The following is a 17,640-nucleotide window of genomic DNA, read 5'->3' on the forward strand; positions in this document are numbered from 1 at the left end:
AAATTATTAAGAAAAAGGGTGAAAGAGTGATTGTAAACACAAATAAATAATTTTATTGTATACAAATAAAAGAAATAAAAATGAAAGAATCTACACTAAGCACCTGTAAACTAATTCTCTAAGTAACCACACACACATATGTACCAGCAGGAGGGTGAACTTATAAAAAAGTAAGAGGGAGGAAACTGGAAAGTTTTAGGGAAGGGATATATGACCTGAAAACCTAGACGTGAGATTTGGAAAGGTCCAGGGCAAACACAGCTGAAGTCCATGGAGCAGTGTGTGGAGAGAAAAAAGGAGCCTTCAACATAGTTGCAGGGTCGTTCAGGTAACAACACTTTTCATTGACCTGGGATGGTCTTTTTATGGGGAAGAGTCCCATAGCTGGACATGAGAACCCACTTTCCCAGGAACATGATTAGTCCAAAATATGAAGCTTGAATTTGACTGGACAGTTTGCAGGTATCGGTTGTCAAATTTCGGCTGGGGAAAAATGGAAAACTACCTTGATAAGGCTATTGTTGTGAACTAAATCTGTATTGGGCAACATAATTAACATACTTTAATCAGTAACTTGAGTGCCCGTATTGATTGAGTATAAAATAAAAAATAAAAAAGGAAAAAGAGGAACTAGGCATCGGTTAATGTAATAGCCACATACTTGGGCTGGACAGACAAAATATACCAATGGAATGGCTTATATCAGAGGTGTCAACATCATTTGTTATGAGGGATGAATCTGACATAAATGAGACCTTGTCAGGTCAGGCCATGTATGTCATAAAATGTAATACCAGGAAGCAGAGATATAAACTTTATAAAGGAGCCAAAAACAAAGATTTTAAGTTTTTTAAAAACTTAAAGCATGCTTAAAACATTAGCACTTGTTAGTCTTAATGGTGCTTTTTTTGTATCTCTCCCATATGATCCAAGAAACTGGGCAAAGGAAGCTAAGGTTCTTTCCTTCCTTCTCCAGGAGACCAGGAGTGGAAGGATCCTCAGTCAATAGAAGGAAGAGAGGCTTGGTTCAGTAGCTCTGCTGTGTGATTCAGCAAGCCTAGCAAAGCAAGCTGTGATGCAGAAGGAAGCAAGAGAGAGGGAGAAGGAAGCAGATGACAGCCATTTGCCTGGGGGCCTGATAGGAGCCCTCCAGGGGCTGATTTAGCCCCTGAGCTGCATGTTTGACACTCCTGGTTACATGATTGTTGTATGTTGCTTTCATGTTGCCTTACTGCTGCCCCCAACTCTGGCAATAAAACCAAGAAAGACAATTATATTTCTTGGGTTGTTTACAGCATTTATAAGTTTGCCTTTCTCCCAGGTAACTGGGAACCAAGGAAGGTAACAGACTGAAAACCATATAAAGCCAACTATTTTTACCTGGGATTAGGGCTGCCAAGTCCTCCCTAACTGTTGGCAGGAGATGGGGGGAAAGGTTGCCAGATCCAGGTTGGGAAACTCCTGGAGATCTAGGGATGGAGCCTGGGGAGGACAGAGACCTCAATGGGGTTCAGCGCAATAGAGTCCACCTTCCAAAGCATCCAGTTTTTCCTGAGAAACTGTAGTCTGGAGATGAGCTATAATTCTAGGGAATACCCAGGTCTCACCTGGAGCTGGCATCTCTACCTGGGGTGCTGCTGCTTGACAAGGGGAGACAGTTCCATCAGGGGTTGAGTTTCTCCAACTACCCTTGACTGTTCAGGCCTCAAAAAGAGCTGTCTGTGCTGCTGCTTGCTAGACTGCTCCATCAAAAAGCCAAATTCCTCCAGTTGCTCAATCCCACCTCCTGGCTCCTGTTCCTGTTTCACTGTACTGTGATTTTTAGACTTTTTTGTTGTTGCTGCTTGTTTGGTAAGCCTTGCTTTAGATGCGAAAAGTGAGGGGGAAATATCCAAAACAAATAAATAAACTTTAAAACATCAAATTATTAAAACTATATTAGATATTCATACTGCTCAGATTGAGCATTCCTAAAATGCACTGCGGCAGGTCAATGAAACTGGAAAAACATTACGAATAGAACAGCATACACAAGGTTTCCTATCATGTTATAGTAAACATTAACCTTTATTTAAACATATTGAGTAATACCAAAAATATAATTGTTTTTCAGAATTCTCCTCACAATGAAGAAGATGATGATGAAGAAGAAATCGATGACAACAACATTGAATTTGTATCCCATCTTCCACTTTGAATCTCAGAGCAGCTCACAATCTCCTTTATCTATCTCCCCCACAACAGACACCCTGTGCGGTGGGTGGGGCTGAGAGAGCTCTCACAGAAACTGCCCTTTCAAGGACAATTCTGTGAACGCTATGGCTGACCCAAGGTCATTCCAGCAGCTGCAAGTGGAAGAGTGGAGAATCAAACCCCATTCTTCCAGATAAGATTCGCACACTTAACCACTACACCAAACTTGCTCCCAATGGCAGTGATAGCAACATTTTTATTAAGGTGGTCCTACTTTTAGCTGAAAGACGGACTGGAAATGTTTAAAAAATGATGACTAAACATATGCTGTTGTGGCAATTTGAAAACCAGTTCCTAAATTATTGCACAACAATGATCTAGTACAGAATGGTTGAGGGAAGGAAATGACATATCTGCAATACATATTCATTAGAATGATGATGATAGATTTATGGATCACTCAACCCTTGTTACTGCAGGGCTCTGGATTAGGTACTTCTCTTCCATGATACTGTAATGGTAATGAAAGTTACAATCAGATATAAGCTGACTGGAATAGGATTTAAAAGTGTGCTTGAACCTCTGCCTCTGTTAAAAGATGAGTAGGAGTGTCCCATGGCAGGACATGCATGTATGCCAAGCCTGGTGACACACAAAGTTTGGTATATTTCTTTATATGGATTCAGATGGCAGGATTTGAGAAGCAGTTTGTGAACTACTCATATAGAAATGAGGATGTGAATGATAAAAATGGAATATATCGCCTGTTTTTTGTATATTTGAAAGTACACCTCCAGCAGCATGGTAACATAATCTTACAACAAATGTATCCATCTAGGGGAGGAAAAAATGTCTCTGTATATTCATGATGACAGATGGTATTGTACTTTATATTCTGACGTGACAATGGTTGACAATTTTTCATGAAAGCAGATGAATTTAAAGCTGTCTAATATTGCAGCATAGATAAGGCTTGTAACAATTGAAGATGTCTAAAAAACTTTATTGAAATGTTACTAAAATGTTGAGTTTATGCAGACAAAAGAAAGTTCCAGTAACAACACAGTGCTAATGATATTATTTCATGGAAAATCCTAAATCAATAGGGGTACCAAATAAATATTTCTAGGATCAAGGTACATGGCGACAACACTGATACTTAAACTGATAAACATCTTTGCAGCACAGTCACCAAGCATTAGCCCAATTATGACAAACATCACTTATTGTAACTAATAATAACTAATATAAGTAACTAATAATATTGTAACGAATAATAAGTGATAGGGACTAATAATAATCCCTATTCCACCAGCTTCATTGTGCAAAAATGGATCCCATGCTGAAGATAATCCAGGATTTGTTCATCTACTTCAGTCTGGGGCAGTTCTGGAGAGACATTCTCACTGGTCGTTTTTGCACTTAGCGTTTGCTCCCCTTATTCCACGGCGCAATTATGTCCGGCTCATTTTCCTCGTTTTCGCACATGGACTCATTTGCGGAGTCGCTTTCCATGAAGCCCCGGCTCAAATCGTTTTCCCACTGGCATCGACTTGAGTTCGATGCCCTGTCAATCATTTTTTTTTTAAGCGCAAGTCTGGTTGCGTAAGGACGTAATAACGTAACATCGAGCAGTCACAGCTGTTCCTTCCCCTTCTTTTCGTGGACAAACTGCATCACGTGTGCTGCTTCTGCTTATGGATTGGCTGCAGCTGTAGTATCCTCCACAGCCCTTTATGTATTAACAGAAGCATTCACAGTGGAGAATCCTAGCACTAGATTCCCCCCCCCCCAAATTCTGAAGTTGCGAAATATCGCAATAACGAAGAGAGAGAAATCGAGGGGTTTGTGTGTGTGTGTGTGTGGCAGCTTCTTCCTTTCCCAGCCTCGCTCCCTCCCGGGTGGCAAAGCTGGGATTTCCTCCGCGCTCTTCCCCCTCCCCGGCTGGCGCTTGCAACGGGGACCTGACTGATTCCTGCCGCCAGAGCTCCCCCCCCCGCCCCATTCTCTCCTTCCCCTTCTGTGGCGCGTGTGAAGAGCGAGCTCGCGTCTATTTTCTAACCGAGCGGAATGTAGCCAGGGAGAAGAATGCAGGACTCCAACTTCCCATTTTATACATGGCGATTTTGTGCAGGTCCAGAAATCCTGGTGGCACAGCTGAGGGAGGCATTGCCTTTTTAAAACACACACACATGAACGCTTTGGCCCGCGCCGGCACTAGATTTCCCCCCCCCAACAATGTATAATGTAGTTGCGAGATAACGCAACAGCGAAATAACGCAACTAAAGTCAATAATAATAATAAAAAAATTCTAACAAAACCAATTGAAGTGGCAATTGAGGCTATTCCAGGAGGGTTTTTTTTTCTATTTGTTAATTTCGAAATATCGCTATTACGCAAGAAATATGAAGTTTTAAAAAAAAATGGCCGTGCGGGCACTTTTGGGAAGCGCCGCGAATGGCTGATGATTGGCCAAGGGGGTGGATGGGGTGGGAGGACGGAAAGGGAGAGGGTGACGCCCACAAAGCAGTCGATCCGGCGTGGATGGATTTCCCACAGCAAACTCCGAGGAGTGGATCCGGTGTGGATCCGGAGGTTTTCAAAAACTCCGGAAGCATGTTGAAAAACATACTCCGGCGTGAAACCCCTGAAGCGCTGGAGCAAACCGCAGCGCCGAAGCAACAGGTGCGAAAACCAGGAAAAGATCCGGAGGTAAATGGGGTGCTACGCCGGAGTAAACGCTAGTGTGAAAACACTCACTATGTGAGTAAAACTGTATCAAATATAGCAGAGGATGCAGAAGGATCTGAGGCAGCCCAAGTTTTGGAATGATGTGTACAGATTTTGGAATAATTGATTACTTTCAAATTGCTGCATAAAGTCTTGTTATCTTTATAGAAATTTCTTCTCAATTTATTCCCTGAAACGGGTAACTACTGATTTGGTAGAATAGAACCATCGTTAACTGAGCAGGCTGATCACAGCACTGAATGGTTTAACAGACTGTAGGGAATTCCCTTAATTTTCCCATTCACTCTCTTCTGTATATATATTGTATTCCTGAATGTATGAAATAACTGAGTCAGGAACCAGGTATTTCACACTTTGTCTTTTGCACACTTCTTAGATTTATGGCACAGATTTGGAATCCAGTCTTTAATCAAGTGAATATTGTGTTTGTGTTTGCTTAAATGCTCTTATTCAGAAATGTATTGAGATGGATTATTGCCATCATGACCAATACAAACCAATTCAAACTTGGTCACTATTTCTTGAATGTGTTCTTCCTTCCACAGGTTAGGTATCTGAATTGTCTTCAGAACATCAGCTCCACAAAGAACTTTTAGCTCTGGGAAAACTCCAAGATCATCACAAGTTACCATGGTTATGTTAACACATAAACAGGGAAAACAATAAAATTGACAAATATTACTAAATTGACAAAAATCTACATACTAAAGCAAGCCTGCCAACTTCTAGACACCACAGTCAGCTGACTGCTTTCTCTAAATGAATTACTTCAGACTACAAGTGTGTGTGTGTTTTTGCTAGAGGAGGATCACATGTTTTAACCCCTCCTTCCCCCTCATAATAGTGTGCACATTTTGGAATCTGCCTCTTTGGAAGTGCTAATCAAATAATACATGATCTAGGAGCCTTAGTAGATAATATGCTGAACATGAGTCAACAGTGTGATGTGGTGGCTAAAAAGGCAAGTGCAATTTGGGGCTGTATCAACAGAAGTATAGTGTTCAGATCACATGATGTGATGGTATTGCTTTACTCTGCTCTGGTAAGACCTCACCTGGAGCATTGTGTTCAGTTTTGGGCACCACATTTTAAGAAGGATACAGACAAGCTGGAACGGGTCCAGAGGAGGGCGATGAAGATGGGGAGGGGTCTGGAGACCAAGTCCTATAAGGAAAGGTTGAAGGAGCTGGGGATGTTTAGCCTGGAGAGGAGGCGGCTGAGAGGTGATATGATCACCATTTTCAAGTACGGTACTTGAAGGGCTGTCATGTAGAGGATGGTGTGGAATTGTTTTCTGTGGCCCCAGAAGTAGGACCAGAACCAATGGGTTGAAATTAAATCAAAAGAGTTTCCGGCTCAACATTAGGAAGAACTTCCTAACAATTAGAGCGATTCCTCAGTGGAACAGGCTTCCTTGGGAGGTGGTGGGCTCTCCTTCCTTGGAGGCTTTTAAACAGAGGCTGGATGGTCATCTGACAGCAATGGAGATCCCGTGAATTTAGAGGGAGGTGTTTGTGAGGCATTGTGCAGGGGGTTGGACTAGATGACCCTGGAGGTCCCTTCCAATCTATGATTCTATGACAAAAACAAATTATAGGATTTCCTTCTCACACATACATTATGTGATTATTTTAGGATCAGAATGACTTCATGTGATCATTGTATACCTAGTTATTGACACTTACAGCGGCTTAACCAAGGAAAGTATTCAAAACCTGTAAATCCTGTCTGATGAACATTCCTACAACCATGATCACCACCCTAGTTAATTATGCATCCAAATATGAATGGGAATACACCACTCCATGTTACTGCTTTTCTAATGCAAAACTGCAATAATGAATTAATAAAATTTGTTGTTATAACAGGCAGACTACATTGTGTATACCTGTCAATCAGTGAATCCATGCTCTACTCATTTATATTTTTTTGTGTGGCTTTTGTGGAATTACGGCTGGATTGAGTCTCAATCATCTGCCTATGCTAAACATATGCTATTTCAATTTCTATATTAATTAGCCTCTATAGTTGAAACTTTGGCTCTGTTTCCCAGGAGGTTTTAGGGCACTTCAGGTGATGTGACATTCCTGATACAGATAACACTGAACACTTTCCCCTCACATGACTATGCCTTTTGGAATTTTTCTATACAATCAAATTCTAAAAAGATAAGTACCAAAGCCAAACTTCCCAGACTCTCTTAGTCACCCTAGCTCTTCCTGAGTTCCTTTGACTCTCTTGACCTCAGAGAGAAAGGGGCTGAGCCCTGTTGTGTATATCACTATATGTCAGATGCTTGTCACAGAATTGATTGACAGTTACATGGGCTCCTATGGATGGAAAAATGGTACTTAATGTATGAAGGTATTTTTGTTCTGGGTTGCTCTTGCCAACAATCTTTTTTTTCTGGGTCTTGACAAGAGAATCCAAGGATATCCTTTATAAAATTACTGTGCACAATGTTTTGATTATTGAATTTTGATTATTGATGAATGATTCTTATATGTTTTAATGAATTTACATTAGGATTGAAGTTAAATGAATAAGAGATTTTTAGAACAACTGTGTCTCTTTCTTGATGCAACTGAAAACCAGCTTCTCTCCCTCCCCAAATGAATACATTGGAAATGGGATTGCATTAAAGGGTTCCTGCATCCCTCATTCCCTCGACAGTGGCTTTAGCTCCATAAATTGGCAAAGTACTGCAAAACAGAAAGAGAAGAAGGAGGGTTGGTTTTATACCCCACCCTTCACTCAGAGTGGCTTATAATCTTCTTTCCCTTTCACTCCCCACAACAGTCACCCTATGAGGTAGGTGGAGCTGAGAGAGCTCTCAGAGAACTGCTCTTGACAGAACAGCTCTGTGAAACTGTGGATGACCCAAGGTCACCCAGCAGGTATATGTGGAAGAATGGAGAATCAAATCTGGTTTTCCCAGATTAGAGTCCACCACTCTTAACCACTACACCAAACTGGCTCTCTTTCTGGAATCTTTTCTGGGATTTGCTAAGTGATTATGCTGAAATAGTTTCAGGGAGTCCTCATCTTTTAAATTAGGGGGAGAAGGTAAAATATCTTAGAAGGTCACAAAATGGTTCAGGCATGTGAACTGGGTTGCTACTGTTGTTACAGGCATTAGCCAAGAATGAGCCTTAGCATTAGTTGGTACCCCATTCCACTTATTGCTTCCATAGCAATAAATATGCTAACTGGGAGAAGAATTACATTTGCAAAACAACAAACGGCTACAGCTGGAGTGCTGAACAGTTGCAATAACAGAAGTGGTACCTTTGGATAAACCATTAGTCTTGTGTACACAAAAAGAAACAATTTTCCAGTGAATGCATCAAAAAAACAATCATACCAGAAATGCCCAATGTTTCCTTGCACATTCAGCATCTTCTTTCTATCAACCATTAGTTTTCTGACATAGGCTTTCAATGTGTTTCATCTCCTTTGTCTCCTTTATAAAGTAAACAATTCCAATCTTTTCCATCTCTTTTTTCATGTGAGTTTCTTCAAGCTTGTAATAATAATAGTTACTCTTTGTTGAACCTTCCCCATTCCAGCAATATCCTTTTTTGATTCAGGATCACAAAAATTGTACATAGTAATCTAGAGAAGGGCAAACTATTATCTTCCTCCCTGCCCTTTACGCATCTTAATGTTCTGTTTGCTTTCAATGAAAAGTATACACTGAGTAAAGGCCATCACCAAACACAAGGTGATGTACATCACCTTAAAGGTTTATGGTGTGAATGCAGAGATTCAGCACTTGTCAATCAGCTCGAAACTTTAATTAACAGGTTTGCAGGTTCCATTAGAGCCAGAAAGGGCTTAAACATCTATTCATCTGCATCTTATAATGTACAAAGTGACAGTGCATCATTTTTTACTACATGTATACCATAGCAAATTCAGAATCAGTCCTGGGATTCCAGTATGGCCTTTTATTGTGTGCATGAAGTTCAAGGGGTATCAAGCATAAAGAATCATTTCATTTGGAGAAGCAAGATTCCAGTTTAAATTATGCATTGGTTAGTTTTGTTTTTTTGTTTTTTTTTTAAAGGGCTTGCATGGATGCTCCTTCACAAATAACATCCTTGCAGAACTATGAACAACCTAATACAACTTTATACAAAGGTTCAAATAGTCTTGTCATTCACTTGTAATATGTACACAGGCATATCTTCACACAAATAAACCACATGCTATTTCAGCAAGGGGGGCAAATACTGCATTTATCTCACCCTCTACACTTTAAATTTCTATGTACATATACAAGTATGCTGGGGAGCAGCAAAAGTTCCCTTTCAGCAACAACAGCATCTGGTTGCAATGCAAAACAAGAAACCTCTTATATCTCTCTTCTCCCAGTTAAAACTTCACTCAGATCCCTTATTAATAGCTCACCATTGGAAAGCCCCTGTCTTGCCTTCTAAACGTAATTGGTATCTAAAAATTTGGGACCTAGTAGTAACGGATAAGCTGGCTACTACCATAAAAAATTCTGAAGCATCAGATAAAGGTCTAGATAAAAACATGTTTGTAGAGAAATGGTTTCACTTTTTTGCTTATGTACAATCTGAACAAAAAACATTGTGTAAATTACCGGATAAGTATTTAACTTTTGCTTTATATTAGAAATACACTCTGCATATTGTATTCATAACAGGATGGCTTGTAAGGTAGATTCTATGGTTATTAGTATTATAGTTGATGTTTGTTGGAATGTATTTTTGTTTTTAATTAATAAAAAGTTTAAACTCCAAAAAAAAAAAAAGAATAAATGTCACCTTATTTTTGACCTCCAGATTGAACTACTGTAACTACATGGGACTGCCTTGGAGGACAAAAGAATCCAGGGTGCCAGACCCCCCCTGTGAAGGCAGGGTTCCCCTGCTGCCAGACCTTACCATCCCACTGCCAATCAGCTGGCTAGTGGGGGGACTTACCTGGAAAAAGTGCAAGACCCTGTCAACATTGCAGCAACATGTCTACATCACTTAATGACATAACCTGGAAGTAACCTCATCATGTTGGCAACACCAGGGCCACACTCTGATTAGGCTTCCCAACCCTCCCGCCCTGGCGGGGGACCCCCGAATTTTCAGCCTCCTCCCCCGCTCTTAAAAAAAATCTGGGGGTGGGGGGAGAGAGAACATACCTGTAGGCATCATGTTGTTTTACAGCCTGGGATCCGTTTTTAAAATGTGTCCCTTTAAGGCTGCACAGGAAACAGGAACAACCCCTCCCTTTCTTTTCCTGTGCAGCCTTGCTTTCGCTTTCACAGCAAGCAAATTCTGCTGGAAGAAGACCAAGGCCGATTCTGCACTGGGCAAAAGAGCCAGTAATACTACCCTCTCAGATGGTTCAATCCACACTGAAAACTGGCCTCACTCCTGTCTAGCTCCTGCTTTTTTGGTACGATCTACACTTGAAATCCTGGAACAGGAGTGAAGCTGCATTAGCCTCGGTGTTGCTGCTTACTTTCCAAGAGCTGTTTTCCAGCGGACTTTTAGTGGGTTTTATTCTTTCTGTAGCTTTTCTTCATTACCACCAGCAGGTGGCGCTTCCTGCAGCAATCCTCATTGGTCGGTCCTATGTGACGTCCTATGTTATCTGATCGGACTACCAGGTAACAAAAGGAGAGGAAAACTCCTGCTGTGAGAGCTGTTAAACATATCAATGGATGGCCAAATTGACACCTAGGCGACAGGTCGACACAAAAAAGCTACTTGGCTTTCATGTGAAGATGCATTTTTTTCTTCTGGCACCATCCGAGGGACAAAGGTTTAGGCAGTCTGTGCGCTTGAAATGAAATTGAGAAGGCAATCCGTTTCTCAGTTCTGCTACCCAAGAATCATGAAGGAAGAATGGTCTCTGAGCCTATGCAGAGTTCCACATTCATGGCATAAGGCATTCCTTTTAGCAAGTACTAGCTCAAGCACTCCCACATGAGGAAGCCCCAGTCCTTTCCCCCAGAAATGTTCTGTCCTTAGCTCATCCCATTTGGGGAACTTGAAAGCCATAATTCTGGGGAACTTCAGAGAATGGCATTCCCACATGAGCAGGCTTTGTCTGTGAGCCTCCCCTCCCCCCAAGGGAAATCTAACTTTAAAACCTGAATACAGAAACCTTGTTTTGTAAGGTTAACAGGTAACAGAGGCATCTTTTCCCTCAAGTAAATACAAAAAAAGAGAAATAACATTAGACAAGGGCAGTTCTCCAGCCAAGAGCTGGAGATCCCCTGGAATCCCAGCAAGGTTTCCAGCCTTCAGTTTTTTCTGCAGGGTGAAGGGAGTTTGATGTAATATCTTTATTTTAACCCTTTAAAATGGCAGAATCAAGAACCTGAGAAAAAGAGGTTGAAAAAGGTTTTGTTAATTCAAAACATTCAGGGCAAATGGTTAGGAAATGACCATTTCAACTTTCAAATTGGCTGAATGTAAATCTTTGAAACTCCCAAGCTCATCTTTCTCTGCCACTTATAAAATCAGAAAATATTCATTGCCTCAGCTCTATGAATTTTACAGTGGTATAGCCTCTGAGCTTGTATGGAGTGCCTAAAGACTAGCCCAAATAGAGCTGGCTAAAGTATTGCAAATGCTCAGCACTTGTGCTCCTCCTCCATCAGGAAGAAATGCTAATCATCCCCCCTCTTGTTCACAAAAGCCCACAGTCGATCTCAGTAGGCTAGATATATGTTTTATTTAAGGGCCAAGTATTAACCTGGGTGCACCTCCTAATTTAAGGTTTGAACAGCTAAGCTAATAGTACTGGGCCAAAGGCTACTTTCTTCAGCACGACCGATGTGAAGGTGACTGACATATTTGTTCATCATGCAGTGTCCCTGAAGGGTCTGGGTAAAAGTCGGATCTACATGGATCTTCATGAATTCATATGATTTCTACATTGAAATGAAATCAAACCACTTTAATTCTATACATCCTGTCTTAGACTATAGGCAGGACCACAGAAATCATGCCTCCACGAATTCGTGGCACCTCAGCAGTGCAAAAACTGAGTTGCAAAGCATGAATCCTCATGAATTCATATGATTTTTATGGTGAAATGAAATCAAACCACCATCATGTTGTAGATCCTCTCTTAGACTATAGGCAGCACCAGAAAAATCATGCCTCCACGAATTTGTGGCACCACAGCACTGAAAAAACATGTTTCCAAACCACGGATCCTCATGGATCCTCATGTTTTTTGCTTTGGGCCACTCCAAGATTACCAGCCAATCACATATCCTGTCCATGGGAAGAGTTTGCACCACAGAAATCATGGATTCACGGCTTCATGGCAGTGCCAGGGACCAAAAACTTGATTTTGGACCATGGATCCTCATGGATCCACATGATTTCTGCTTCGGATCCCCCCAAGCCCTCCATCCAGTCACTTATTACGTCCATGGGCAGAATTTGCACCACAGAAATAATGGATCCTGGGCATCGTGGCAACATCATGGAGTGAAAACATGGCTTTGAAGCACATATCCTCATGGATCCTCATGATATCTGCATTGGATCATCCCAAGCTCACCATCCAATCTCATGTTGCATCCATGGAAAGAGCTTTCCCCACAGATATAACGGATCCATGGCTTCGTGGCAGCACCATGGATCCAAAACATGTTTTTGAGGCACGGATCCTCATGGTTCCTCTTATGAGAAGATAGGAGTCTTGGAAAACAATTTCACAGTAGACCTTTATTCCTGGTTTAGCGGTGTCCCCAAACTGACATTCTACACCAGGGGTGGCCAACGGTAGCTCTCCAGATGTTTTTTGCCTACAACTCCCTTCAGCCCCAGCCAGCATGGCTGATGGCTGGGGCTGATGGGAGTTGTAGGCAAAAAACTTCTGGAGAGCTACCGTTGGCCACCCCTGTTCTACACTAAAATCATAAAATTGTATAGAATCATAGAGTTGGAAGGGACCTCCAGGGTCATCTAGTCCAACTCCCTGCACAATGCAGGAAACTCACAAACACCTCCCCCAAAATTCACAGGATCTTCATTGCTGTCAGATGCCCATTTAGCCTCTGTTTAAAAACCTCCAGGGAAGGAGATCCCACCACCTCCCGAGGAAGCCTGTTCCACTGAGGAACCGCTCTAACGGTCAGGAAGTTCTTCCTAATGTTGAGCCGGAAACTCTTTTCATTTAATATCAACCCATTGGTTCTGATCCCACCTTCTGGGGCCACAAAAAACAATTCCACACCATCCGCTATATGACAGCCCTTCTAGTATTGAGGATGGTGATCATATCACCTCTCAGCCGCCTCCTCTCCAGGCTAAACATCCCCAGCTCCTTCAACCTTTCCTCATAGGACTTCGTCTCCATATCCCTCTGGGCATATCCTCTGGGCATGTTTCCTTATTAACCTGTGGTGCCCCAAACTAAACGCAGCAGTCTAGGAGGGTCCTAACCACAGCAGAGTAAAATGACACAATCACTGAACATGATGTGGACACTTGGTTTTTGGTGATACAGCCCAAAATTGTGTTTGCCTTTTGGGCCGCCACATCACACAGCTGACTCATGTTCAGCGTGTGGTCCACGAAGCCCCCTAGATTAGTTTCATACATAGTGCTGCAAAGATAAGTCTCCCCCATGCTATAATGAATATGCAACTAGGTTCAGAAAAAAAATCCTGCAGTTGTTTGAGACTTCGAAAATAAAACCCGGAACTATAAATAGGCCAGCAGTCCACAAAACTGCTTTTATGTAAAACTGTAGCATGATCCTTATATCCTGCCCCCACTTACATCCAGAGAGCTCACACAAGAGCAGCTGTCATTTCTGTACACTAAAAGCACCAAATCAAAGGATAGGTAGCTGTACTCCAGTCTGAATATCTGTAAGGAAAAGTATGGTCATTCGGTAACATCATCCAATCCTGGTTCAGCTAATGGGAGAGAGATGGATTCATCAGAATATCACACAACAGAGCAGGCCTTGAAATTCCTAGTCTCATTTCAGAAACCGACCTATGAAGCTCTTTTGCCCTCAAGCATAGAAGGCGGAGTGCACAGCTTGCTCTCTCATGGGAAAACCACAGATTATGCAAAATCACTATGTTTTTATTGTAATTAAAAGAAGACTCAATAAGTTTTAATTCTAAGCAGATAAGTGATGTATGGAAAAAAGTCAACCCTTTGCCACTGACCCTGTTTCATTCTCAAGGTGTCCCATCAAGACACATATCACATATGTATGGCAACACTTCTGTCCTCAGTCATATTTGATGAGGGAAAAGGCCCAGCCACACCCCACATTCCACATGTATATGGGAGGACTCGAGGATGGGTTCTCCTTTTGCATCTCATTCCATTAGTCTCCAAAACTACCTTTGTTTGCTGGCTTCGTGCATGTATCACTTTTCTCCCCAATGAAAGCAAACGGGCTGACATCATTCTCCTGTCCTCCACTTTTATGCTCACAAAAACCCTGCAAGGTGGGTTAGGCAGAGAGTGCATGACTGTCCTGAGGTCACACAGCAAGCTTCCATGGCAGTCAGGATTTGAACCTAGGTTTACTAGATCCTAATGTAATATTCCAACCACTACAACATACTGGCTTAGCATGACCTGGTGAGCCAAGAGTACAGCATGTAGAACAAGGGTGTACGACTTCCCTAAGCCTTTCTGCATCTTTGGAATCATGACACAGCATGGTGGCTGCAACCAATAAAGCAGAAATCTCGTGGATCCATAAGGATCTGTGGTCCAAAAGCAATGAGAGCAATGCCGCCACCTTGTGGATAAGTGAATCAATACAGCCCTCAGGGTCATCACACCCAGACAGTGTGGATTGTTCGAGGATACTCCAGATTTATATAAACCAGCTTCAGTCCACAGAAAAGCTGGCTTAAACATCAATGCAGAATCGGCCCAAGTATGGTAAGTATTTGTGTGTGTGTGTGTGAGAGAGGGAGGGGGCAGGGAGGGGGGATTCCCTGGTATGGAGGCCCTCCCCCCCTTTAGAAAGCATGGGGGGGAGGGAAATGTCTACTAGGCACTCTATTATTCCCTATGGAGAATGATTCCCATAGAGAATAATAAGGAATTGATCCATGTGTATTGGGGGTTCTGGGGGGGCTATTTTTTGAGGTAGAGGCACCAGATTTTTAGTATAGCAGCTAGTGCCTCTCCCCAAAATACCCCCCAAGTTTCAAAACGATTGGACCAGAGGGTCCAATTCTATGAGCCCCAAAAGATGGTGCCCCTATCCTTAATTATTTCCTATGGAAGAAAGGCATTTAAAAAGGCGTGCTGTCCCTTTAAATGTGATGGCCAGAACTCCCTTGGAGTTCAATTATGCTTGTCACATCCTTGTTCCTGGCTCCACCCCCAATGTCTCCTGGCTCCACCCCCAAAGTCTCCTGGCTCCGCCCCCAAAGTCCCCAGATTTTTCTTTAATTGGACTTGGCAACCCTAACTCTGATATTTGGGCAAAAACTCTATGGTGGAAGCCAAATTTACTATAGAGTTTTTGCTGAAATATGAGACTGTTACCCCAACATTGCTGTGTGATGACCTCACTTCTGAGTCACATCAGAAGTGACCTAGGCATGTTTTTGCAATGTGAGTGGGCCTCCCTCCTGCTCCCAGTATATCCCCCCATTCCCTGCCCGTTGCTAGAAAGAGTCAGTTGGCAGAAGATGTAGCAGTGAGATTCCTGTCTGGGGCCAGCCACCTGGAACACATTACTCCAGTAACTCTATTTAAGACTGCACTGTAAGTTACTGAGAATCTACCTTCACCACAAAAGGAAGCAGCTTGATTTAACTGCTAGGAAAAGCTCATTAAGAGATGAAGCGGCAGCACCAAAACAAGTAAAACCCAACAAATTTATCTGCCCAAGTTGAGTATGAAATAAAGGAAAGAACTCTTAGATTTTTTTTAAACAGAAAAAGACATGTTTATGGTTCTAAACATGGTGACCCTTATCAAAGATGTGAAGAATGTATAGAATAAGTTATAAAGAAAGAATAATAAACCTGTAGAAAACATCTCAGAAGGCCTTTCAAAAAAGAATAGCAAATAACAGACACTTTAAGAAATGGCAGGTACCAAAGTACAAAAGAGAAGGAAACACAATTTTGAGATGGTAAACATCTGGACAACAACAGACAAAGGATCTGATCTGACAGTCACCTTTGACACATGGAAGATGTCTTTCATTTCAGGAAATTGCTTTTATATTCCGTATGCTACAGCATTTTCAAAGAAAAACTGAAACTAAATCCAAGGAAGCATGATAGCTTCTTCAGAACCTGTCCAAAATTTTGTTTCAAGTCTTATGCAAGTGTAACTCCCTGAGTCCAGATGGCCAGGTTCAAATTCTAGAGTAATGTTCACAAATCAAAATGTAATTCCAATTTATTTAAATATAACAGAATACAACTGTGAAAAACATTCCCAAAGCTATCAATACTGGTTCATTAACCAGTGTCCCCAGAGCAGAGTCCTACTCACAATCCATGTTATAGATGGTTCAGACAGTACTGTGAGTTCATCCTGGAACAGAATCCCAGAAAGACTTCTTGCAACAGCATGAACTCTTCTTGTGAAGCTGCTGGAGGAATCTCAAGCTTGTTCGTTGCCCTAGGGGCAGTTCCCCTTTCCTTCTGGCAAGATGAAGTGGGGCAGTTCTCTACTAGGGTGTTGATCTCAGGCAGTCAGTGAAGAGTTCAACTGTCAAGAATTCCTGTTCCTTGCTCTTTCCGGCTTCTTCAGCTCTTCTAGTCACTGCCACGGAAGAGTGAAAGAGCAGTTTCAGCTCTGTCCATCTTGGATACGAAGCCTGCAAACAGACTTTGCCTTTCAGAGAGCACTATCTTCAGCTTGTCTGAATAATAATGCCTTGTTCTCAGGGCCGCTGCAAGCTTCTCAGGTCACATCTGAGGGCCACTGCAAGTTTCTCAAGTTCTCAGGGCCGCCTAGGCGAGGCCCCCTGACTTTCTGCCCTGCCTCCCATGTCCTTCCTCCCCCCCCCCCCACTCACAGGCAAAGCCAGGCCTTCTCAACCTACCCCAACATGTGCCTGGGCAGGGGGACCGGAGGCACTGAGGATGAGTGTGGTGGAGGCCCTGAGCTGAGTGTGCCTTTGTCCACCTCTGCCCTCAGGTGGGAGGGGGAGTTTTGAGAGGGCTTGTATATGTTCATTGCTAGGGTGGGGGCAGGAGTGAGTGGGGAGAATCAGTAGCTCTTACCCGGCTGACATAGGCTGCACTGCCACACAGGAAGCAGTCCCTGGCTGGGTTGTGTCGGTAGTTCCAGTTTCTGCCCAGAAGTTTCAAGCAGATGTCCATGATGTCTTCTTCAAACTGCAGAAGCAGAAAGATGTGGCTACAGCACCCGCAGGGATTGCATGCTGCCCTGAAGCAAGCCAACCTGAGGAAGGAAGAAGTGTAGGGGGCAAGACATTTTGCTTAAAGGGGAAGGTTCCAGTAGGCCACTGAGCTAGAGAGTGCCTGGAGGGAGGGAGGCCGGCCAGCAGCAAGTGCAGCCAGGGCCCAGGGACTCTGCTGGAGTCTCAGGTGATGCTTGGCCTCTGAGTGGGAAACAACCAGGTGAACAAACTGCAATGTCTCTTCAAATACATGCTGGTAGGGCTGAGACTGGCTGAGACTGAAGGTGAAAGTAGCAGTAGGCCTGAGCCAAAGGAGCCCCTGGCTGCCT

At 42.7% G+C, this 17,640-nt stretch overlaps 1 protein-coding gene across 1 annotated transcript in view; it reads right to left on the reverse strand.

Annotated features, from left to right (window-relative positions):
• Positions 1-5,212: 5,212 nt before the first annotated feature.
• Positions 5,213-17,640, reverse strand: part of NMNAT3 (nicotinamide nucleotide adenylyltransferase 3) — a 126,186-nt gene continuing 113,758 nt past the window's right edge. Inside the window, 2 exon segments of the mRNA XM_060242692.1 lie at positions 5,213-5,319; positions 5,322-5,543. Coding sequence (XP_060098675.1) covers positions 5,213-5,319; positions 5,322-5,543 — 329 coding nt within the window.

Source organism: Heteronotia binoei, chromosome 6 (assembly GCF_032191835.1).
Source record: "Heteronotia binoei isolate CCM8104 ecotype False Entrance Well chromosome 6, APGP_CSIRO_Hbin_v1, whole genome shotgun sequence".
NCBI classification, from domain to species: Eukaryota; Metazoa; Chordata; class Lepidosauria; order Squamata; family Gekkonidae; genus Heteronotia; species Heteronotia binoei.